The sequence below is a fragment of the Polypterus senegalus genome, chromosome 5 (assembly GCF_016835505.1).
Source record: "Polypterus senegalus isolate Bchr_013 chromosome 5, ASM1683550v1, whole genome shotgun sequence".
NCBI classification, from domain to species: Eukaryota; Metazoa; Chordata; class Cladistia; order Polypteriformes; family Polypteridae; genus Polypterus; species Polypterus senegalus.
The window spans coordinates 180783338-180810606 of NC_053158.1; the positions used below are offsets into that span (position 1 = coordinate 180783338).

The 27269-nt window shown below is 36.2% G+C and overlaps 1 protein-coding gene across 1 annotated transcript in view; it reads right to left on the minus strand.

The window, feature by feature from the left end:
- The window catches only part of ghrhra (growth hormone releasing hormone receptor a), a 93735-nt gene that overhangs the window by 29754 nt on the left and 36712 nt on the right, over positions 1 to 27269 (minus strand). Inside the window, exons 3-6 of the mRNA XM_039754195.1 lie at positions 12145 to 12252; positions 3979 to 4085; positions 749 to 846; positions 143 to 275 (exon numbers count right to left, since the gene is read on the minus strand). Of these exons, the coding sequence (XP_039610129.1) occupies positions 143 to 275; positions 749 to 846; positions 3979 to 4085; positions 12145 to 12252 (446 nt within the window). The remainder of the gene's footprint in view (positions 1 to 142; positions 276 to 748; positions 847 to 3978; positions 4086 to 12144; positions 12253 to 27269) is intronic.

A 27269-nucleotide genomic window follows, 5' to 3' on the forward strand; every position in this document is an offset into this window, starting at 1 on the left:
CTTTTCTCTGCACACACCCTTTCATTGTAGTGCTATGAAGCCTGGCAGCTCTTAGCACATAATAGGCATGGATGGGATGCCAGTCCAATAGCGTGCATTCACATTTATTATCTATGTTAAAAAATAATTTTTTAAAAAGTACCGTTGACATGGAGCAGTGATCTGTACTGTCATCCCCAAAGAGTACAGCATCTTTAATAAAAACAGCTGTGGCCCGGAGAATGTAAGATGCAAAGAGGTTAACATGGATGTAATTCCTGGTGCAATGAAACTTCCTTTAAAAGAAATACAAATATAGTAATAATTATTAAAGGAGGACGTTTAAATCACTTGATTATGTTGTATTAAAACAGGAATGTTTTCTGCATTCTTTTCTTAAAAATTACAAAATACATGCAAACAAAAAGACAGAAGAATAAAGAACAGCTTTACCAACTCACCCAAGTCATTTATAGGCATCTGTTTTATATTTTGCATTCAAACCTGCATGATTTTATTTTTCATTTGCCTGTTTGACTTTATGATGTCTACAATGTTATGATATGGCATTTAAGAAATGAAACATTTACTTATTGGAAGTTAAATATTCCAGAAAGTAAACATGCTGTTAAATTAACATAACCCAACATAACATACCATACCATTCTTAGACCTGCTTAATCTATTTCAGGGTCACAGTGCTGTAAGCCAATAACTTATACTCGTGTTCATGAACAACTTAGCTAGCAGGATCTCTTCCAGACATTACCTGAATGACAGGAAGACAAATATGGCAGTTGTTAGTGATGCCAGAGATGCGGAGTACCCTGCAGTATAGATGTTCTGAAGAGTTGAAAGTTGTAATCTCTAAAATAAATCAAAATTAAAAATACATTATAGAATGAAATGTGAGACCCGAGACTTCACACTATTTGAAAACAATGTCAGATACTTGAACCAAAACGGCATTACTTTAAAATATCCAAAATCATTTTTCCAGTCTCCTCATTGGAAAAGAAATCTCCTAAAAGTAACAAAGAGCTTAAGCAGAATTTCCCAGTCTACTTTGAAGCTATATGGAGTATTTCAAAATGTATAAAAATCAGATCTAATTTGTCAGGGCACTACACTAATGTGCACTTCATAAAACTAATATTTTTTCTAGGTATGCATAAAAATGTTACACCAGCATGTTTTATAAACAAAAATAATAATGCACACATATAAAAAGGTGTTTTATTATAAATAATGTTTAAAACAAGAAATTTTAAAGCACGTCCAGAAAATTACAAGTATTTCGGTCAGGGTCATACAGCCTATAAAACAAAATTAGTGTATTATCTTCTGACATCTTACAGCCATATAATCTGATCCAGTGTTGGCATCTGTTCCAGAGTGCCAGGCAGGAAACAACACCCACATGCATGTACACAGGACCAGTTTAGTACATTCAATTAACCATCCTAAACATTTAAACACACTGTTGCACAATCATAAGGAGAACATACAAATTTATACAGCAGTGTTAGGGCCTGGATTCAAACACAAAACCTTAGGAGTATGAGGCCATTAAGCAACATATGTTGCAACGATTTAGAAAGCCAGTCTTGCTTTGTCTGCCCCTCCCTCCTAAACTTATGGTAGATCCAGCGTGTTAAGATTATTTGTGCCAAAATTAAATGCAATCCAGCTTGTTAGCTACATTAAAACGCAATGCACATACATGTGTTGCATTTAACTTGGGTGCGGCTTTATTGAGTCATATTTAAGAATATTTTAACAAAATGATTGCATTTTTTCTCTACAGCACACAATTTTCATGTCACTTTAAAATGCAATACAAAATGCATTTTAATTTATGTCCATAAATCAGGGGCCCTCAATCACGGTCCTGGAGGGCCACAGTGGCTGCAGGTTTTTACTCCAACCCAATTGCTTAATAAGAAGCATTTATTGCTCAAGTAACACTTCTGCTTCACTTTGGTTGTCTCGCTCGTTAAGATTTTGAAACCTTATTGCTTATTTTAGTCTTAAACAGCTTTTTAATTGCTTCTAATTAGCAATAAAATGCAAATGACAAAAGAGACAAGCATTTCTCCATTTAGCTTGTTACCATTTACACCTGTGTGTATTTATCATGCACTACTGAGTTTAATTAAATACTTGGAAGGAAAATGAAGAGAAAAAAGTGAAGGACTGGGAATTACTCATCCATTTTAGCCTTTAAATCATTTGGATGATATCCTTAGAAAGGGGAAGAAAATCTAGGATATGAGAATTACCTGGCACAGCAGAGTTGAAGCACTAACAAGCCATAAAATTAAATTATTGGCAAGAACTGCTTTCTAATTAAGCAGTCGGGTTAGAACAAAATCCTGCAGCCACTGCGGCTTTCCAGGACTGTGATTGAGGACCTCTGCCATAGATTGTGTTTCATAACTAAAAGCAAAGCAAATATTTTAAGTTTCGCTTAGTGCCTTCTCTGAGTGTATTGCATCTCAATTCAACACCAATGCATTAATCATGCCAAAACTGAATGTCATCAAATGACCAATCAATGTCAAAAGGTGTGGAAAGGGGCATCGACATTAATGGCTCAGTCTTACTTATTTTCATAGGAAACATACTGTTTCAGTCAATTTGATGCTGTTTACGTGTTGCATTCCAGTGCACTTAATATTTAATTGTACAATCTGCGGTGAGAATGACTTGAGACTGTGAGTACAAGCCACCAACTCCCAGCTTCATTCCATTACACAATTAAATATTAAAAGTAAGGGGGCAATTCCCTTTTCACAAAGTGCCAGCTGGTGTTGGATAAATGTGTTCATTCAATAAAAAACAAAAAAACTTGGTATTCATCAAATCTGATTTCTAAAATGCATGGTAAAACCTTATTCCAAATAGAGTAATCAGGTTATTGGCCTCTTAGGAACCTGAGACACATTTCTCCATGAATAATCCGGTTATGTGGCCATGTAAACTCTTAATCAGGTTACTGTTCAGGATTTTGTAGTCTGCGCATGTCCATTGCACTCTGTCAGCCTACGCATGTATTTGCTTCACACACACTTTTAACAGCCACAGGCAGCTGCATCCACAAAATTCATTTTCAAAGGTAAATATTTGGGCAGTTGCTTTATTCCTTCTCCTGGCTGAAAAACTCTGTCTCAGAATTTCAGAAACAGCTAAATTTGTGTTGATCAGCTGAACGTACAGTGCTTAACTCAGCAACACCATCTCGAGAGCAGTAGGGTAGCACTTTAAAAGTAATGTGCATTAAGTAGTCTGATTACTTTTTAAAGTAACGAGTAACCTAATGCAATACTTACTTTACTGAAGGAAAAATACCTGAGTTATTATTATTCCATGGGTATAAGGCAAGATGCACGCGTACCAGGTCCTTTGCAGGGCTCAATCACACTGCCAGGCAGAAAAGAGTGTGCTGTGTGCAATCCGGTAACAGAAACCTATAAATAAAGCGTCAGTTTGACTAAACGTAACTATAAAACACAAGAAAATCATCATCACAGGTATCATGCTTATTTTCTGATTCACGGTGGCTGATGATGATTTTTAACTGTTTATGCACAGATTAACAACGTCAGGGCGTTTTGCCAAAGGAAAACTCCAGAACGTTACTTACGCACGTGAATGTGGATAATTGAGAAATCAGTTTCCTGGCTTAATCGGGTTATTCACCTTTATCCGATTATGTATGTGCATGTAAATGCACTGATTGTTTATCAAATATTAGACTTTGGTTGAAGACTCAAACACATCTAGTGCTAAACATTTCCAATAATTGAGAAAGCCGGAAAAGGGCTAATTTTTTATGGCACTTTATTGAATCTATAGCATATTAATTAATCAATGTTTATTTATTGTACATTGCAACTAATGACAAGGCACTTAAAAACAAAAGCAGCTCACAATTGTCAATGAATTGCACTTCTACATTATTTACACCAGTCATTCATCATTTTTCATTTTACAGACCATATTTTCTGCTTCCACGTAAATTTTGTCACTGAAGTTACATGCTTCTATGTAAGGTGGAAATAAATCCGTCCAACCTCTGGTAGTGCAGTTTCTGTAAATAAAACCTGAAAGAGATAATGAATGTGTGAATTATAAACTAATCTTGCTAGCCCTATTGTACTGTTCATTCATTAAAACACAATCAGATCAGCTAGTACACCATTATTATCTGCACCTGCATACCATAGTTGGTACAGTACATTTACATTCACTGGATAATTACATCTAATCTATAGAGCTTGACGTCTCTGTGTATATCTTATATAAAAACATCTATGCGTGGAAGTATGTGTGTCTGTCTGTCCGGCCTGGAAGTGCAAGGCTACAGCATGAAGCTCAAAGAAAGTGACTTGTCGCCAAAGTGAAACCACAGAGAAAAGAGAGAAACTCACTTAGCCGCTAATACACTAGTGAGGCAAGCACATCGGCAAAACGAAACCTTGTAGGACAGAGATGCCCAGAGTAGTTCCTTTCAATTACCTGAGATCTCTACATTTCAGTTTATTTTCTGACTATTTCAATAGTTTCTAGGAACCTGGGCTTTTTACAGCACAGGCTTACACAAATAGTACACATATATATATATATATATTTATATATAGGTACTAGACGACTCACTACCGCTATTGGTTCCGACTGACTGGTCGTAAGTTGATCTGGACGTAAGTCGGCCTATGTTAAATTAAGGTAGGAATATTAAACTGGGTAATGATATTGTAATCATCTTAAAGTAATATTTTATCAACATTTTCTTACTTCCTAAGTCAAACACAATATACCACAGTACAATTGGTTTCATATGTGGAAAACATACAAAAATAAGAAATACATTTAATTCCTGACACCACTGGTGCTTGGCTGCAGGTTGTCGATATCGCCTTCATCAGGCGAGGCTGCGAGCTTCGTCTGAATTGTTTGGTTTTTTTTTTCTCTTCATAAATTTCACAATAAGGACGAAATGTGTCACGTGCCATCTGTTCAATCCTCGCAAATCGTTCAATGTTTGGGTCCATTTTGTCAAAATGGGCAAGGAGTTTATTCAGTAGAGATAAACCTTCTGACAATCCCTTTATGGTGAACATTCGTTGTGGCGCCTCCACCTCTTCATCTTTTTCCAATTCTCTTGTTTCTTCTTCCACCACTCTTTCTTCTTCCAATTCTATCAGCTCTTCATTCGTAAGTTCACCTGATTCACGGTCTAGCAACTCCCCGACATCTTCCATTTCACATTCCAATGAAAGGTCTTTTGACAATTTCACTATTTCTCACAAATCTCATCAAGTTCTTGTTCACTGTTAAATCCAGCAAAAGTATTCACATAATGCTTAACACACTTCTTCCATACGCCATTCATACACTTTTCGGTCACATAGTCCCACGCGGTAGCAAGATTCTTTATACACTTAAGAAAGTTTATACTGTTTCCAAAAGTCGCATAGTGATAGTTCTGGGTCGGCATCTATAGCAGCTATGGCTTGGCCGAAAGTTGTTCTGAGATAGTTTGCCTTTAATGTAGCAATCACACCTTAGTCAATCGGTTGAATGAGTGGAGTAGTGTTTGGGGGCAAAAAAAACACTTTCACATTGGGATAGAGATCAGCTAAGTGATGTGGATGTCCAGGCGCATTATCGAGCAGCAGTACAATTTTGAAGGGAATTCCTCTCTCCAAACAGTACTCACGCACATGATGAATGAAACAATTACTGAACCAATCCTCAAATAAAGCCTGGTTCATCCAGGCATTACGGTTTGATCTTTAATAAACTGGCAAAGTGTGCTTGTTCACATTCTTAAATGCACGTGGATTTTCGGAATGTTCCCTGCGATATTCCTGCCAAGGAGCAGAGTCAGTCTATCCTTGTGTGCTTTAAATCCCGGCATGCTTTTGGCTTCTTTGTGGATGTAAGTGCGTCCTGGCATCTGCTTCTAATATAACCCTGTTTCATTCACTTTAAAAATTTGCTCTGCGAGATAACCCTCATCCTTAATTATTTCGTCTAAACTATCGACAAACTTACTAGCTCCTTCCCCATCCACACTCGCTGCTTCTCCAGTCACTCGAACATTATGCAACTGGAATCTTTTCTTAAACCTCTTAAACCAACCAGTACTTGCCACAAATTCTTGACTGTAGTCTTCTCCGGCGCATTCCTTTAAAGTCCCAAACAGCTTTCTAGCCTTCGACTGTACTGTAAAGAGGCTTAACGGTGTCCGCTTTTGAATCTGATCTTCCATCCAAATGTTTAACAATTTTTCCATTTCATGGATGGGCCCAGTACATTGCTTCGTATTTACTGTTGATCGCAAAGGTGCAGAACCTTTCACAGTTTCACAAATTCTATTTTTGTCCTTTAAAATAGTCGACACAGTAGCGTGTGATAACTTTATACAACATGCAATCACATTCACTTTCTTTCCTCCTTCATACTGTTTTATTATCATCATTTTGGTATCTAGATCAATGGCCTTTCTTTCCTTTTTGGCAGGCTGAGGAGTGGACAGAGACAATTTCCTCTTGGTAGACATGTTAGGGGTATATTATTATTGAAAAGTTCCAAAACAACAAGACACAAACACACGTGAGGCAACACTGCTGCGTATATTATTACTGCTGCGTAGCGAGACTTGGGAGTGTGGAAGACTGGCGCTGCCAACAGCTGGCAGGGGAAACTGTTGAACGCGTCATGAAGTCGTAACTTGCATAGGTCGTAAGTCAACGAGTACCTGTATATTTATACAGTACAGTCATACCAATGTCTGCCAAAATTTGCACACTTCTTCAATCAGGAGGAGACTGTAGGCCAGCGGTTCTGAAGCTGTACAAGGGTTGGGGTGTCGAATAAATGAACAAGACATCAAAATTAATTTTTTACAATTTATTTCAAATTTAAATTCACAATGAATGCATTATAACTAAAATTAAAATAAAATATTTCTAAGGCATAGATCTAATGACTAATATGTGCCTGCTTTAAAGTACACAGCCTGTCCAGTTTTGCTTTGATAATCGAGATAGACACTCTGAGCTCCTTTTCTATTTGAAGTTTGTTTCTATGATGAGTGGTGCCACTGCTGCTGCTTTTATAGTCACGTATTTTCAATTTAGATAGTTCGAGACATATCTGTATCTGTCGCGAACATTTGAGTAACAGTAGATCAGGTGATAATGTGGCATGACTGCACCATATTGGCAGCATAGCCAATATTGCCAAATTGAGTTAAATAATTTACTGCGTTTTGGGTTATTTTCAGGACGAAAATATGTTCATCTTGCGCAGATTGATTTCATCCGTGTCCTTGTTTACGAGATTTTTAAAAATGAAAACATATTTAATAATTTCTTTATATAAAAAATAATTACATAAGAATAAATCATTTATTCTTTGCTTTTGGGATTAGAATTACTACCAAGAACCACACAAGGCATTTTAACAGTTATTAAAGCACTTAAAAAAAAAATACATTGCATATATTTCATCGAAGTTAGCCGAACACATGCAAATCTTATGGAAGTAAAAATGTTAGGATACCGTGACACCGCACGAGTGTCATACCTTTGTTAGTTGTATCATGGGTTATTCTCATCTATCTTATATTATGCAGGGGGCGCAGATTTATTCCAGGGTGAAAAGGAAGGGGTGCAAAATACGAAAGTTTGAGAACTGCTGCTGTAGACTATCTACAGACCCAATATTTTGACCTTGGGGTAACTTTTTTTTTTGTTTTACTTTTTACTGTACTTTGAAAGACAGTGCCACCTGGTGGCTCAAAGCAAATGAAACACCAGAACAGACTGAAGACAGACTAGCAGACAAACAGACCAGAACTTAAATTTTTTTTACCTGTGCAACACCGAATGCTGCTTCTAGTTTATAATATATGCATTCTGTTACTGTACATGGCAAAGCTAATAAAAATCAGAAGATCTGTGACAAAATATAAAACACTGAAAGCAAATTGTTATATCATAACAAAATAGAACAATTACAGTCAAAAAAGGCTGCCTTGGATTTCTGGGGATTAGGATTTTTGAATTTGCTTGAAAATGAATATTATAAGAGAATAAAAGAACTTTTTAGTTTAAGTTACAAAAATATTAATTTAAAGTATTGTAATAAGTAAATACAGAAATCAGAACCAAGATATAATGACAATATTAATTACTAGCATAACCTACTGTTGTGATGCAGGAGTAATTTGTTCTGGCTATTGACTTTATTGGTGCCACTGTGGCACATTTAATGTACAATTGTTTTCCTATCATATTTCCAAAGGCATGTACATTAGGTTAATTGTCATTTCTAAATTTGACAAGTGTCCTTGATGCATCAGATGAAATGGAGGAACAAACATTGGATTGGACTCTACTTCACAGCGGAACACACCCATTATTACAAGCACTAAGGCTATGTTCACATTACCAGGCTAAAATGACTGAAAACATGATTTTTTGCCTTAATCGCTGCCATCATCAGTCAGCACTAGCAGTTTGGCAGAACAATGGAGGAGAGCTACAGCTGTGACAACAGTCATGGTCCCACCACTGCTGGTTTCTTTCTTATACCCACACAACTCTTGGTGCAGCAGTGCCAGAAATAGCAGCAAAAACAGCAAAAGATCAGTCTCTTTTCTTTGCCCTCTTAGCCTAGTTATATACAGCTGATGAACTGTATGCAATCCTCCAGAGCAAAATGTGATACATATAACAACTGCTAGCATATTCATTTTGTCGGTTTTAATATTATGAGTCGTCTCATAAATATAAAGTTCTTTGTTGCTGGTGACAACTTTTTTCTTAAATATGTGAAATGTGTGCATGTGTTAGATTAACGACTGCCTCTAAATTAACCCTGAATGGGTGTGGCTTTATGCATGAATGTGCCTTTTGATGGTCCAGTGTCTTTATGGGTCATGCAATACAATTAGCTCTGGTATCCTGCTGTTAGTTTCACAGCTGGCTGAGTATTCCCATTACATTTTCTTAACCTTTCGTTTTGTATTGATTGGATCATTCTCATACTGATCTAGGGATCCTGGATGGCCACTATGATATAGAATCATTAATCATAAAACTATTTTTGATATTTCTGTTAGTTATTCCTTACTATTTTGGGAGTGATGTGTTTTTGTGATGATGCACGTTATAGGAGCCGAAAGAGGATGTACAATATTGTTAGCTTTTACAAATTTCTATATAATTGGTGTTTTTTTATTTTATTGTTTTGATTTTATTTCCATACTATCAAGTCAAGGTTAACAAACCAGAATTCAACAACCGCCCAAGAGAAAGAGAGAAGAGCCAACTGCATGAGCAAATCTTTAAAAACAACAAAGAAAGGAGAATGTCCTTTTCCTCAATATAAATGCTTATTATAAGATTTGATTAATTAGATCTTGCCATATTTAAAAAAAAAGGTTTTGAACAGTTCTTCTAAGCAAGAATTACATTTTTTCCCCAATTTCAAATAGTACAGAACATCATTTACCCACTGACTTATAACAGATGGGCTAGGATTCTTCCAGTTGAGCAAGTATGTGCTAGTAGTGAGGTAAATGCCATTACACTTGATTTGTCCTTCTCCACTTTAATTCCATCTGGGAGTACACCAAACACATTTGTTAATGGGTTAGGGGTGAATGTGTACTAAGGCTGTCTGATTCAAAGATTTTTCTGCAGAATGAGATTAATTTGGTTCACGTCCAAAACATGTGGCCCAGTGAGGATGGAGCTCGATTGCAACGTTCACAGGTTGAATCTTGCCCTAGTGACATTTTAGACTATTTTAAACAAGATACATGTGCTTGACAAAAGATTTTAAGTTGAATTATGGAATGTTTTGCGCACATGGAGCTGGAGTGTATTCTATGAGTGGTGGCCTCCCACTCATTTTCTGAAACATTAAGTGAAAGATCCTTTCCCCATTGTACTCTGGAATCTTAGAAAGGAAGAAACTTTATATATGTTTTTATATGTTACGGAAATGCTGTTCTGAGTCTTCAAGTCTTATCAGAAACTGTGTTCCTTCTAGCAAAGTTTCTGATTTGAAAATATTGAAAAAAGTGTGTTGATGGGAAATTAATTTTGATAATATTCATAAAATAAGAACAATAAGCTAAGTATATGTGAATATTGACAACCATACAACCTGATAAATGTTAATGTTTAGTTTCAGGCAGCACACAAACTTGTAGTTACTTTAAATGTCTCTAGTTAAGTCATCATTTCTAGCTTTCTTCAGGACAAGCTGCATGCCATTCACAATATGGCTGCTGAGCTGTGTTCTTCATTGTGTTGTCTTTCTCATGGTAATGGTGTGAGAGAGAGTTGGGGGAAGGTAAAGCAACCAAATGTATACATTGTCTGTTCAGATCCTATGGCCAATAGGGAGTCGTGGTATAGTCTGGCTTTTCTTTCAAAACCAAACAGTCAACTTTAGATCAATAGAACTCTGGTGCGACACATTCCCCAGTGACTGGCTTGTTTTCACATCTACCCCAAAACTATTTGTTGAGTGAAGCTTGCAAGTCAGGTAGTTTGGCTTTCCTGAGGGGGTTGACTGAGAGAGTACAGTATATCCTGCAAAGAGTCATTTGCCAAACTGGTTTTAGGTACTTCCCTCAACCTTGCAATAAATTTCTAAGTCAGTTGTAGAGAAGGGGTGGGTTGTTCTTTTAACATTAAAGCATTAATGTTCTCATGAATAAAACACTTTTATTACATTTACTTTGCCTGACTTACAAATAAAAGCATACAAAATATTTATCAACTTATATCCAAAATTCCACACCACAACAGAACTGTAGTGTCGGTACCGGTTGGTTACAATAGACAGTGCTGACTGCATAGGGCCAGATGAGTGTACAAAGCTCATTCAAACTATACTAAGGGGCCCCAGTTACTTTTCAGGTACCTCTTAGGTCATTATGGCCATGTAATTGATAAAAGAGGTTTAGATAATGTTTAGATTTACATTCCTTGTTCCTATTAGATTTATTGAAGACTGGAAATGCAGCACCCATTACAAGAGTTTAAAGAAAAAATAATTGACTTCAATATAAGTAAACTCCACACTATACATAATGTCACCATTTTATGCAAGGTTTGCTTTCATTTTAGTTTAGATGTGAGATTATGTATACAAAATTTTACACAAGTGTTTATCTGGACAAAAACACAGTGGGGATTAGAAGTAAATCCTAGTTACAGTAAACCCTCGTTTATCGCGGTTAATCCGTTCCAGACTCTAACGTGATAAATAAATTTCCACGAAGTAGGATTTTTTATTTATAAATCTAATATTTTCGCAGTTAGAGCATAGAAAACCTGTTTACCTTCTAAATAAGTTTTTTAACATTATTAGAGCCCTCTAGACATGAAAGAACACCCTTTAGTCAAAAGTTTAAACTGTGCTCCATGACAAGACAGAGATGACAGTTCTTTCACACAATTAAAAGAATGCAAACATATCTTCCTCTTCAAAGGAGTGTGCGTCAGGAGCAGAGAATGTCAGAGAGATAGACAGAGACAGAGAGAGAAAAGCAAACAATCAAAAATAAATACGAGCTGTTGGGCTTTATAGTATGCAAAGCACAGCGATAAAGCGGCTGCAAGAAAAAGGGAGCAATGTGAAGGTAGTCTTTCAACATTTTTGAGAGGAGCGTCCGTATCCTATAGGCAAACAGCCTCTGTACAAACAGCCCCTCTGCTCACACCCCCTCCGTCAGGAGCAAAGAATGTCAGAGAGAGTGAGAGAGACAGAGAAAAGCAAACAATCAAAAATCAATACGTGCTGCTAGAGTTTTTAAGTGTACGAAGCACCGCACGGGAAGCATATCGTATATCATTGAGGAGTTTTATTTAATATGTAATACGTGCTCTGATTGGGTAGCTTCTCAGCCATCCGCCAATAGCGTCCCTTGTATGAAATCAACTGGGCAAACAAACTGAGGAAGCATGTACCATAAATTAAAAGACCCATTGTCCGCAGAAAAATCCCAAAGTCCGCAGCAAAAAATCCGTGATATATATTTAGATATGCTTACATTTAAAATCCGCGATGGAGTGAAGCCGAGAAAGTCGAAGTGCGATATAGAAAGGGATCACTGTATTGAAATTAAATTACCTTGATTGACGGGAAAGTGACTGAAAACATCAGTACACGTCACATTGACCATTTTTCCAATTTCAGTAGATTGCCAGCACCACAGTCCATCCCATTCTGTCAGGCATTCTGTTTAAGCAAGCAAGAAAATGTCAGATTTATATCTAGTGCAGGACATAACATTGAGCATGATACACAGCATGATTAAGGCTAAAGAGAGAAACACTGCAAAATATAGTGTACTAAAAAAAACACCTTAAGACATTTTCCTTCCAGCCAAGCATAGTAGTTTTCAGCTCATAGTCATGTAAGGGCTAGAGACTATCCTTGCATAAGTGGGCTTAATTCAGGAAAGAGTACCTGAACTGGATGGCATTGCACTGAAAGACACACTAATGGGAAAACCACAGGTTGGACTATAACATTTAGTTATCTATCTACTACACAAGGTTTATTCCCATCTGAACAAAGTTGGCAGCACTGTAATTTTGATTTCTCATGTGCCTTCAGTACAACAACAGTAACAATTTATTTTTTGTATAGCCCAAATTCACACAAGGAGTGCTGAAGTGGGCTTTAACAGGCCCTGCTTTTTGACAGAGCCCTGACTCAATAAGAAGACAAGAAAATAAATCCCCCAAAAAAAATCCTTGTAGGGAAAAAAATGGAAGACATCTTAAGAAAGTAATCCTCTTCACAGATCTAGATGGCCAAACTATCATTGCCACCTCAGGAATACATTATGACAGTACAATAGTAATAGTACAAGCTACCAAGCAAATTGTAAGAGTAGATTATATCACATGTGAGGATTTAGATTTGTTCAGTGTCTTGGAGACCTCAGCCAACAAGCTACCTCTTTACTACTGGCCACTCCACAGCAGTCATTGCTGGGCTGGCTAATCTGATAAAATGACCCTTTTACCTGATGGTTCCAATGCTCTTTTATCAGAGATGACATTTATATAGGCAGGCAAATAGTACCATTTACCCATTCCTGGTACGGGTTAACCTCAGGCATATATGACAGGTAGATAAACCTATGGTGTCCTGCATAATGGACTGTCTGTTGGGTACAGCACAGTTTGTGAGGCTCAAGGACTGAATCTCTGATGTGGATGTGAGCAACACTGGAGCTCCACGAGGAACAATTTTGTCACCTTTTCTGTTCAACCTGTAAACCTTGGCTTATACTGTAAATATAATACTAGGTCATGTCACTTATAGAAATTCTCTAATGGTCCTGCACAAATAGGGTGTATCGATAAGTGGATGAGACAGTGTATATGAATCTGGTGGAGAACTTTGTTTCTTGGTGCAAAAAGAGAGTTTCTTCAACGTGACATCAGTAAAACCAAAGAACTGATTAGAAACTGATAAGAAAAATACGCCACAATATTAAACAATAATAAAAAGCCTTTTATTTACATTGAAGGATTCAGAACTCTTATTAACTTTCTTAATGAACCCTGTGATCAGTTCACAGCATATAAAGTATTACAAATCCACCCAAATCCATTCCCCCTTTAATCTGCCTTATGAGCTACATGGATATAGGACTTATTTTGCTGAAAGCATAAATGTGAAGACATGAAACAAGGAACAAAGGTAGCAAATAGATGGTAACTCTTACAATTTCACAAATATTGCTTTTGTAAATTACAGAAATGATTAATTAGTTCTTATCTACCTCTTGCAGACAATTTCAAACCCTGGGATGAGTGAACAGAAGTTCAAACATTACATAATGGCCATTGTCTTAAAATACAGATGTAAGGAAGCACAATTATTATAAAGTTAAAGTGTCCTATAGAATATAAAAAGTCAGCACATTCTGTGGTACAAAAAAATGTATTTAACGTAGGACTGTTACAAATTACTAACTGCATAATTAGTACACATAAAGACAGAAAAACAAAGTAGTTTGAAACAAGTTCATATAACTGGACCCCAACAATATCTGTCCATTAATTAATAGCTAAACTATGGCCAATTGAGAATAAAGTTCACTCTGACAAAATAAGGATTTAAAGCCGACAAAGAAAACACTCAATGGAGACATATATCAATATTAATAAGTACAAATTCTTCCACAGAAGCAAAGAGCCTCTACTGTTGGTCACGATTTAGGGTGTGAATGAGGAGCTTGTGCACTTCTGCAAGTACTCTAGGTCAACATTAATGACAGGCTGGACTAGTTTCATAATCCAGAGGAACTATATAAGGAAGGGCAAAGCAGACTCTTTTATTCTTAGGTGACTGCATTCCTTTAATGTGAGTAGTGAGGTCCTTTACATGTTCTGCAATATAACTCTGTGATGGTTGGTGCAAACTTTTACATTATGCTGTGCCAAGGCAATAACATCACTTCAAGATAGGCACACTGAATCAGCAAGCTAATTAAAAAGGCAGGATCAGTTATGGGGTGCACTTGGGACCCCCTGGAGATAGTAGCGAAGGAGACAATGAAAATGATGCTGAGTGCCATTATAAGAAGAAGAAACATAAGAGATCATAGAAGTGTGACAAACTAAAGGAGACCATTCAGTCCATCAAACCCATTTGTTTAGTTAATTGCCAAGCTGTCCCAATATCTCAATATTCTTCTTAAAGGTTGTCAAGGTTTCTGCCTCAGCTAAGACTTTTTGAAGAAGTGCTTCCTGGCTTCAGTCTTAAATGCACTTCCCCTTACTTTCCACTGATGACTTTGAATATGTGATTTACCCTTAAGCTGAAACGATGTTGCTGGATCTACTTTATTCATTTCTTTAAATACCTGGAATAGGTCCCCACACAAGCTCCTCTGCTGGAGACTAAACAGATTTAATTCTCCAAGTCTGTCAGAGTACAACATGTCCTTAAACCTGTTGTTTGTTCTCCTCTGAACAGCTTCAAGTGTTGCAGTGTCTTTCTTATACTGTGGTGGCCACAACTACACACAGTATTCTAGATGTGATCTTACTTGTGCATTATATAGTTTGAGCATAAATTCCCTTGACTTAAATTCAACAGTTTTTATGACATAGCCTAACATTTTTTTTTTACATTTTTTAAATGCTTCTGTAACATTGCTTAGTCGATGAAATGGTTATGTCAATATAAACCCCTAAATCCTTTCCTGATTTTGCTTTGTGTTTACAATTTACTACGGGGCTTTGCCCCCTGCTCGCCCACCCCTGACCACCCATTCTCCCCCAGGGTGCACAATACGCCAGCCACTTTGCGTCTCTACTACTCGCGTTGTGAAGTGGGGGGCTGAACACACGATAAGGAGATACGGTTTCTCTTCTGAAACCCCCTTTTAAATGGTGATACAATGAGAAACTAAGTTTTTTTTTACCTTCTCTGTGCTCGATTTGCTGTTGGCTTCCTGCTGCTGCTATGCTGCATGATCTGCATGTCGCTCAGTGCTTCAAACATTTAAAAGCCTGTACAACAGCTGTACTTTTGTCTCACTGCCTTGTCTAACGGGACATTAAAGTGTATCCGAGAAGGTCATATCTCGACCCAAGATTTTTTTATATAATAGAGAAATGTTCTTTTTAACCAACATTTGCAATTTTCTACATTAAATTATGAACAAACACTAACACACACTAACACGGAGGGTTTTTAGCCAACAAATTATTCCGCAAAAATGTGTCGAGTAACACTACTGGGGCGCCTTCATACCAATGACAATACTTTTTAATGCCTTAATGTGATTGTGAAGGCTCTTTTTATCTTTAGCCAATTTAGAAGTTTTCTTTCTTCTTAGTAATTCTGGTGTGTATTTGAAAGGGGCTGTTGCTCTATCTATCTATCTATCTATCTATCTATCTATCTATCTATCTATCTATCTATCTATCTAACATTTTGTATGCAAAAGAGTTGCCACTGCTTAGCCCCAAAGTCTAAGATTTGAATCCCAGCTAATTCACTCTCTGATGTCTGCATTTTCTACCCAGGTCTTCATGGGGTTTCTTAGGGCACTCTGGTTTTTCTACTAGAATCCATATATGTGCACATTAGTATGGGAAAGTTTGATTGGTTATGCTAAATTGGGCTTCGAGATGGGCCGGCCTCCTGTCAAAGGTGCCTTACATTGCTTTCACTTACTGTTGCCAAATAAGGTTCTAGACATGCTTAAATTAACCAGATTTGCAAACAGATTAAATTTTTCATGCATTGTCTTTCACTCAGTTATTACATTTTTTGCCAATACACAATTAGCATTCCGATTCCCTGTGTCAGTTTTGTTCTTGTGCCCCATACTATGAGAATACATTCTTTCACCTCTTGAAACACTGGATTGATTAAAGCTGCTAGTGAAGCATAGCTCCAATATCTACAATGAAGCTCTAAAACTGTATTCACATTGTTGTGTAGTGAACTCTAGATAAGAGAGGATGCATGAGGAGACTGACACGGTCACTCATTATTTCTAAATACAGTGCGTGACATGGTACTGTTCAGATATTACAGTCCGTAAACAGTTTATTAGTCAAGGGTGCAAAAAAAGGAAGATTAGGTGTGAGATACCATTAAAAATCCCAGTCATGATAGTCTATGTGTCATCCACCACTTCATTTGTCACAATAAGGAGTTTTTTAATGCTTCTGCTCATAACTGGGCAATCTGTATAGAGTCAGAAGTTGATGTAGAGCAGAACTATCAAGGAATGGGAAAGTTTTATGGCTGGGTTTTGTAAACGAACTAGTGGCAAAGTCATCACACCACTTAGGAAAAAAAATTGTGCTGACTGGATGCTTGCCATTATGGATGACATTTTATTCTCAGTTCGTTCAAACGTGTACAAGTTTTCTCTCCCATGTTTCCTTGTATGTGTCTGTTTCAAGCCTCAGGGTGCTCTCTTTTGAGAAGAAATACACTTTTGCCCACTGTCTAGACCTGTGTTATTAAAAAAGTAATTAATCTATTACAGTGAAGGTTTGTTTCCAAGGTTAAATCAGACAAGCATTAATGAAAACTGAGCTGTCCATAGTTGACTTAAAAAGAACATACATTTGTTACCATATTTAAGACAAATACTAAAGACAGATGCAAATGTGAATACTTTGTGCAAGTCATTGACATTTACTTCTTTTATAATCAGTATCTGCCCCAGGGAAGGCTTTAATGAAAAGGATGAGCCGTCCGTTTTCTTTAATAACACTGTTAACAATCTGCATGAAATTACATTGTGAACACTGTTAAGTCTAAAATGTGACTTTTATTCCACTAATCATCTAAATATCTTGCAGGGTGAAGTTCATCTTATAATGCTGCTGTAAATATAGATCAGCAATTTCTTCTAATTCTGGATGCATTAGAAGAAAATTGCTCCTCTGTGTCCTTTATCGACAAGAAACTTCAAAGACTTGTCATAAGCAATTTCTTCACCACACTGCAGACGGACTTTGTTTCGTCCATGATGACCTTTTACTTTAATTATGTGCTAAAAGATATTAGCCAAGGCTTTAATTTGCTAACATGTGCTCTTTGAACAGTTTTGTCGTTTGTGGTAAACAACATGACAACTGTATTTTTTCCAGACTCTAAAAAAATTGGCTTAAAGAAAAAGGCCTGTTTCATTCATTTCATGAATGTATTTCATCTAAACAGGAGTGGTATCATTATTACATTTTTAATACCTACACCTCTGGTAGCTATTACTGTTAGGTTTTGTCCTTGTGCAAATAAAGACTTTCAGAATACCAAATAGTAGACAATAAACTATTTATTGAAGTCATTCTTAACTATACAGGTGCCCATAAGACAACTTGAGCACAGAATGAAACCCAAAGAGACCAAAGTGGTGTTTAAAACAACATGGAGGTGGGGTGAATACGGGAAATAGCCATACCTAAAATTAGCATCTCATCTTACTGTTCTACATTTTATCTGAGTTTGTTGCCAACATCTGAGTCCTTATCCCCGACACAAATTCAAATTTATTGTGAAGTAATTTCTATGAGTATGTCTCCCACAGACTAGTTACTGTAGAAGAATATGGCAATACAACATCATACATTAAATGCAATATTAGACGTCTAGCTAGCAGCAATGACACCAAGAAGTTCCAAACTTTTTTCTTTAACAACTGAAGTCAAACTTGATTGTCTGTAGATATACCCACAATGCCTCCGGTCTGCAGTAACCTTTCTTGAGCTCCTCTCCACTGCAAGAGTATGACAACTATCGAGTAAACCAAGTGACTTAAATGTGTAATCTAATTGGCTGTTCAGTTGAGCTCCTGAATTGAGATTTTTGGGCCAAATACAGAAGAAATACATTTTCTTGCTTTTTTATGAAAAATGGCTTTGCTCTAATGAATTTTGTAGATAAATGTACTTCACTGAAATGAGATTTGTTTAACATTAGATCTACAGGAAACTGGCCAAGACTAAAAAAACAAAAATTCATCAAAATGAACATTTATTTAAAATGGAGTTCATTCCAATGGAATTCGACCTGTACTTGTAGTTGCAACAATTGGTGAGTCAGTATCCTTACCTACACAGTAAAGAGAGATATACTCCAAGCAACACCATGTAAAGGTAATTGGAAGGGGAAATCATGGGATGGAGATAATGAAATATCCAAGTCACTGAATATCCAACTAAAACAGTCCTTAAGTAATGGACAGAGTATGGTGCAGCTGTAAATCTGCATGGAGCAGGCCGTCCACAAAATCTCAATGATCAGGCAGGAAGAAGACTTGTGATGGAGGCCACCAGGAGACCTCTGAAGGAGTTACAGGATACAATGGCAGATATTGAAACGACTGCAGTAAACCTGAGGCTTGGGAGAAGATTTGCTTTCCAGCAAGAAAGCAACCCCAAAGCGTAAAGCCAAACCTATGTAGGAATAGCTTAAAAAAACAACAATGATAATGTCCTGGAGTGGCTGGGTCAGGTTCCAAATCTTGATTTAACTGTGAATTTGTGGCTGGACTTGAAAAAAGCTGTTCATTGCTGATCCCCATGCAATTTGACAGGCTGAGCAGTTTTCTAATCAGGAAAATTTAGAGTGTTGAGAGGCTGTTATAGCTGCCAAAGGTGAATCTGCTAAGTAGTGACAGGAAGAGGGTGAATATTTATGCAGTCAGTTATTTTGTGGTTTATATCTTTGCAAAGATCTGTTTTCACTTGGACATTAAAGAGTCTTTTTCTGTTGATCAGTTTCAAAAAGCTAAAATAATTCTGATGCTGATTTCAATAATTTAGTGTTGTATGATAATAAAATGTGAAGGCTTCCAAGAGGGGTGGATACTTTCTATAGACATTGTATGTCCTCAAGGGAGCTGTGATCCGTTAATACTTACAGCCATGCTTCACAACCCCTAAAGACTTTGCAATCCTGAGCTGAATAGGTGCTGTCCAAGTATGTTATGCAGTCAGTGACAACAGGCTCCATTTTATACCTAAAACAGTTGGTTAGTCATGCTTTGCAGCTATCTTTTAATACAAGTGTTTATCTGAAGATGTTTACTTTAAAGTAAATGGACTATGTGGTTGCATTAATATCAGGTTGGGCAGATTTCTGTGAAAATATTCACAAGCACTTTCATAATTGAGTTTGTTTGTAAGACTGCACTGAAAAACAGACACTAACACTTTATCCCTGGCCATATATGCTTTCATACTTAGGAATATAGGGGCTATAGGCATTTATGGAAAAAGCTATACATGCTCTTTTATCTTTGTATTCATATTTTAGCATGCAAGTTAATAATTTTTCACCATAAAATGACAGTCTGTAGTATGCAATCTGTGTTACATATTCAAGCTGCTTTATTCATTTAATATAATAACATTAGCTTGAGCATGTACTTATGCTGCTATTAAAATCTACAAATGTTTGGTTTATATCAAATCCCTTCTTTTTTTGTGACACTGCATGGATAAACAAGTTTATGAAAACCACTCTGGCTTTCAGTCATGGTATGTACTCCTCCTCAATGAATTGAATGACACACCCATGAAAAATGGCTTTTTGAAAGGCCTTGTCGCCTTTTACTGGATGATCTCAAAGATTTCTTTCATAACAGTAATATGCTCTGATGCATTTACTCATTATGTATTGCGCTGTGTCACAAGTATCTGTGTTCTGTATTATGTGTTACGTGAACTGCATATTAAGCTCCTGGATAGGTAAGCAGTTTGTCTTAATGTCTAAGGCACTGGATTTTACACTAGTTTTGCTGGTTTGGCATCAACTACACCAGTTTCTAACGAACTACAGTACTTAATAAAGTATCTATCTATCTATCTATCTATCTATCTATCTATCTATCTATCTACTTAACTTGTTATAAAATCAATACTCTTGTCTGTACTTCACCACAAAATATAAACTGAAACAAAATGTAGTTTAGTGCTGTATATGAACAGAGTGAAAAATTAGGTTTCTTTTATCCCGTCTTGGTAAAACTGGGAGTGTATAGCATTGATCGTTTAAAGTCTGGTCTTGATGACATCACATGCTACATATTTTCTGTTGGCAACTTAAGACTGCAAAAATGGAAATATCCTTAGGGAAAGCAAAAAGATGTATTCATTTATAAATGTCCTCAAATATAATTTTAATAAATATTTAAAGTAGATAAATAGATTATGCTTATCTCAAAACCTCCTTAGACATGAAAAAGTCAAGGAATAATGCATTACAAAAATGTGGAAAATTAAAAAGGCATCCAAATCATAATATACTGTGCCTGGGGTGAACCATATGTATTAGGTGAGGTGACTACTTTGTATCTCCTCTGCTTACTGCCTCCACCATTCTTCTTTGTTCTATGCCCTGTCTTTCTCACACTAGTTGTACCAACATTCCAGCCTACTCCTCCCATCTCCAAGTACAACATGGTCAGTATGGACTTATACATTTTGAGATAAGACTACTTCAAGAGAAGCATGTCCATCTTTGGGGTCAGAAAAATTCTAGGAATTCCCTGAAGTCATCCTGCCAGTATCCTTATAATCATGGATTACAGTCTTCTGTGAAAGGACCCTGACATTCTGAGCTGAATGTCCATCATAATGGACATTCAAATTGCTGTCACCTAAAGGTATGGGTGACTCCACACCCCCATCTTTCCATTGCTCAGTACTTCAGGAGTAGCTATCTCTGGGGTTTCTACACAGTTCTGAGGCATAGGGTCAGATGATCAACCATGCAGTAGAAATAATATTTGTGTCATTGAGTACAAAACAAGAACAGTAGACATAATAAACTTGACGTAACAGTGTTAGAACATTAACAGTTGGAGGAATGCAGAAAGACATATGGAGCAGAGGTTAGGCCAGAAATTGAAAAATGTGTGAGTCTGTGTAACAGTCTTATGAGCAATTCACAATTATGAGACCAGGAATATGACTGCCATTTGCAGAGCTATCATTAAAGCACATTATCCATATGATCCTTTGTAATTTGTCACATATGAAAACAGACAATAAATATTTGGTATTATTTTACAAAACCTAAAGAAAATAGGAACATTCAATCCAAAATGGTTTTATTCAGCTTAACCATCATCACATAATAAATGAAATAAAGTAAAAATATAATAAAAATGGAAACTGAATAACAGGAGAAGGCAAAACTCTAAAGTAGGATAAATGTCACAGGTCAGATGTATTTTTTTGCGTTCATAAGAACTACTAATGAATGCTTTAAAATCACTTTGGCTTTTTCACTTCGGCACTTGCTGACTCACCAGTACAAGAAAACCTTCACATATGTACAGTTGAACTCGTCTGCTTACACAGGATGTCAAGCTATTTTTGGTTCTCTTGACCTGAAAAAACCCTCATTTTGGGGCCAATTTTGGATCATACTTTTTGTTGGAAATTACAACCTTATCATAAAGAGTAAACCAAAAGTTGTCTTAGGCAAAAATGATTAGAAAGACTTCAAGTTGTGCATGCCACAACAACCGACCTCAGGGGTTCACCCCATAATGGAATACGATGCAACAAAGTTACTCCTTTTCACAAAACATATGAAGTGTTGTTTTATGTCATTTTGAGGTTGCTGATCAGTAATATGAGAATATTTTTTGATATTTGATACTTTACTGGCAGTCCTAGTGGTTAAAAATAACATAATCATGTGGGATATCTTTTTAGACTATTTTACGGCCAGTGAGTATGAATATGAGACTATGAACCTCTATAGAGGGTGAAAAATTACAAATTTATATTGTAATCAAGAACATTTACACTTTAAATTGAAGCACATATTTTAATATTTCAAGTATCTTATGCAAATATTCTTGTTTATTGTGAACTTCTACCTCATGAAGTAAATCAGTACATTTCTTATGAACGCACGTAATAAACACTTCTTACACTAATTCTGACTTTTTTAACTGGTTTGTTTTGTTGAACTAATTGTGCTTTTTGTTTTTGCGCTGATTAATTATCGCTCAAGCTGCTGATAGACTTGTTAGTCTGTTTCTAAGAAATGGAATGAGGAACGGATTAAAAAGATTAATGATTTGTTGAGTGGATCAAGAAGAAAAGTACTTTTCAGATTTATGGTTCCGAAGGAGTTAGAGGATTGTAGTGGCAAAAACCTGTTCCAGTTATGTCAAACAGTAACTATTAATTGCCAGCCTGTCGAGATAGTCAAGAAGTTTAAATATTTGTGAACTTTCCTGGATTGCAGACTAAATTTTATATAAAATTCTGGATATATTTTCAAAAAGACATTACAGACTTCTACTTAGCTTCCATATAAGTAAAAAAATGAAATGGTTTATAAATGTCTGATGAAGATTGTCGTATGGCCAGTAAAATTGTTGAAATCCCACTGTAACAACTGTCTCACTTATTAATTACTGGGCGAGACAGAGGGCTCCGTTTATTTCAGTTGATTCATCCCTTACATTGTTTAATGAATTTGACCTGAAAAACAGCAAAGTTCACAAACAATTTTTAGAAAGTATTTCTTTGGGATATCATTATTTATTGCAATTTATTATATATGTAGAAGCTTACACTACTACTATTAAAGTGAAGCAAAAACTAAATCCGCGTTAACATTAATCTGTCCCTCCAGATTACTAGTGGAAGGTATTACATAAGGTAAAGATTTAAATGCATGTCCGTACAGCAGAATTGCAGATGTTAACTTAACACTTAAAAGGTTTAAGGGTTACATTAACACTATTAGAGTTCATTTAACACTGTTGATTTTACTGTGTATTACAGAATAAATTATAGTTTCAGATGCTAACTTACCTAATGGCAAACCTCCTGCCTTCCTCATCTTACGCCAACTGGTGTCCCTTTCTGCAAACTTCACAGAGTCACAAACAAATCAGATTTTATTCTGTCTCTATGCCTTGTAGACCCCATTTCTTTTGCATTGAAGCAATTATCATGTATAAGCCTTTCTTACTTCACCTAAAGAAATTCTCATCAAGTCACCACAGGGCTCATATTAGAGTTCATGATTAGAGCCTTTCTGCCATATTTCTTTTCAGTGGAATTCCACAATGTGCATATGTTCTTCCCTTTATTAAAAACCTTATTTCAAATTTTCTTGTACTGACTTTCCAGTTTTTTTTTTGATGGTAAAATCCAACAGTTTGACATCTTGGATACAGCATTATCTACCTTGAAATAAAGGCATTTGCCTTCATCCCTTACAAAAAGTAAAGATATTGCTATATACCTACAAAATATGTGAACATATATTTTAGTAAAATTTAAATTATACACATTTTTAAGATATCTTAAAAATAACAAAACATATTTCTTCATATTAATACACTGTTACAAACGACTGTGCCATAACACAGGGTAAGTTAGGATTATCTGCGGTAGGCTGGCACCCTGCCCAGGATTGGTCCCTGCCTTGTGCCCTGTGTTGGCTGGGATTGGCTCCAGCAGACCCCCGTGACCCTGTATTCGGATTCAGCGGGTTAGAGAATGGATGGATGGATGGAAGTTAGGATTATTCCAAGGGGCTGTGACTGACAGGGGCCCTCAAAAATGATTGGAATAACCTGAAAGGTTAACTCACCATGGTGAACCTGTAACCCATGGTCTTGTATGGTAGAGTGGTTAAAACCTAGAGAGCTGCTAGTCAGATTTAGCTGCGGTTTCATTTTTTATAAATTGAAGTGCCAAAGAAAAGTTCAGAGTTCCCGAAAAGAAAGACAAAATAAGCTTGAACTATAGAAAAAGGAGAGACTGTTAGTCAGTTTATTAAAATTAGTCCACTCTATATATATATATATATATATGATAGAAGCGAATCAATTTACAACAGCATTCAATCTAACTCAACAATCAAAAGATCAAACAATTCTAATTAGAAGCTGGTTTGAATAAGCTATGCAGGCATATTATTATTAAGAAATCCACAAGGAATTGGCTGTATTGCAGTAAATAGAAAAGGACGCATTTCCGTCTCTAATGATTTTAATGCTAGACAGCTTTTTATTTAGTTAGGTTTATGTTGTTAACATAGTAGTTTCATGGTAAATACTGTACTCAAAATCATTTTATACAATCTTTAGCAGAGTTGATGGCCTTAATTTTCTTCACTGGTGTGACTTCGAATGTACAAAACTCCCAGGTCCTTTGTCAGATGTTTATGCTGAAGCACTAAGGGCAGCAAAACTGTGTTTTTCACATAATTTTTCAAATTGAGGTTTTGGAATAATAGTTGTATTTTATATAAAAATAAGTCTTTATTTTTAGATGTTTGGGTTAATAATTATGTTCTTTTTATTTTGGAATTATTGGACATTGATGGCAGTATTTCAAATTACTACAAATTTATATCAAAATATAATTCCTCTGTATCTTTTCCAGGATTTATTTTAGTTTTATATCCTATCCAGTGAACTTGTTAAATTCACGTAAGCATTATCATAGTATTTTCCCAAGACTTCCTGAATATTTTGGAACAAAAATGCCATAATAAATTTATCTGGATTCATATGTCTTTATTAAATCAGATTATTCCAAGATTGTATACTATATGGTGGCATTATTAAAGAAAAAAAATAATTGACAAAAAGATTGGTTAATTACTAAGCATTATCCTCTGTTAGCAAAGGTTTGTGACCACCCTATAAAACTCTTCATAAAATTTATCCAATATCACACATGTGTTTGGAAGACAAGTTTAGGGCTTTTCTAAAAGTAATTCCACCCCAAACCACAGGTTAGTGCCTCTCCTGTCCTTTTATCCTCTGATCTGAATCTTGTCGGCATGAGGGACCATGATGTCACATCTGGCTCCAGATACTTGGACCAGCTTCATATGCCTAGGAGGTTTTAAATAGAGCACCACATCTGCAACCCAGCAGTTGACAGACTAACATCTGAAAAGACAATTCTGATCCCAACAACTTTTTTGTTACCTTTATTTTTCATCTTATTATATAGAGTTCACCTTCAAGGTGCCCAAAGTCTTTATCCTGCCTTGTATAAGTAAACTAGCAAAATACCCGCGCTTCACAGTGCAGAAGAAGTGTGTTAAAGAAGTAATGAAAAAGAAAAGGAAACATTTTGAAATTGTTTTGTCACTGTTATGACTGTTGCTGTGATATAGTATATATATATATATACACACACATACATACACACACACATACATATATACATATACATACACATTATATATATATACTAGCCACGTGCGGCCAACTACGTTGCACGTGTTAAAGTTGTCTGTGAAGGGCTCCTTGTTTAAACGCGGCTGCCAGTCATGAACAGCATTATGATTTTTTATAAGGGAAACAAAATTACAAAAGAAAACCCTTGGACATTGATTCGATAAGAACGGCCTACTCTGAATTACTGTCCGAATAGTAATTATGTGGTGGTGTAGGAGCATTTCTGCTTCTGTCCATTCACAGTCCGTCTCGTTTTCACGACGCTATCGTTTCCTCTCACAATGTTTTCTCAACCTTTCTCCAATCTCGCAGGTTGCCTTCTGGCAATCCAAAGAGTAAGGCAATATACACGGAGCAATGGTTATAAAAGGGCTGCACATAGGTATCCAGGCTTTTTAAAGCATAAATAGGGATCACTTCACTGACATGTGAGCAAGGCACGGTACAACTGTGAGACCTGCAGCACTCGCCGGCAACAACGTAACAATAATAATTTCCGGAACGTGCTGTTACGTTGTCATTCATTTTACCCACTGTCTTTCTTTCATTCATATGTTACGTAGGAACGTACCTTATATCTTCGGCAATCTCATTCTCTAACCAGGCCTCAGGAGCTAACCAGCATAACACTGTCCACCACCCCTTTCGTTATTCCGGCACATTTTTGACATCCATGAGTAACAACAATGTACTAAACTGGAAGGTGGTCTATGCATGCGTGGAATTCGCGGACAAAGATCAAGATCTAAATGTAGATCTCTTTAGTTAATTTAAAGCACAACAATTTGTTTAGTTTGAATGTCTGTGTTTTGAGGTGTGACTGGAGTACTACAGTCTTCAGTAGTATAAGCCTGGAGGAGATTCTTAATGCAATGCCTATGTTTTAGCTGTCTCTCTACTGCCATCTAGTGCTTCTTCTTCTAATTCATTCGCGGACAAACAAAGATCAAGATCCAAATGAAGATTATATATAGAGATATATACACACACACATGCATACATCCACATATACACACACACACACACACATATATATATATATATATATATATATATTATATATACACCCTTTGGGGTGCGAGCAGCTGTTGCTTTGGGTGCCAGAATCCATCGAGGAAGAAAAATAAAAAAACATTTGTACGAAATCTTAATTTATCTAACCATTCCTAAATAATTAAATGGGCAGGCTATTTCGTATCAGTGCAATACGCTGCTTGTTAAAATGGATGACTCCCGCTCTTATGTGCACTATTATTATGATATTATGATTATTGTATTATGAACTATCGTATCTGTTCAAGTTCTATTTAAATTTTAAATATAAGTAATTTTTATTTAGTCGACAGAAATATGTTTGGTAGGAATGTAAGTTAAATTTAGTCATCATTGCATAAATTTTTCTTCACCATAGAAATTTAAAGACTAAATTCAGCTTCCATTCCTACCAAAGATATTTCTGTCGACTAAATAGAACCTACTTATATTTAAATAGATCTTGAAAAGATATATTTTTTCGAATCTGATT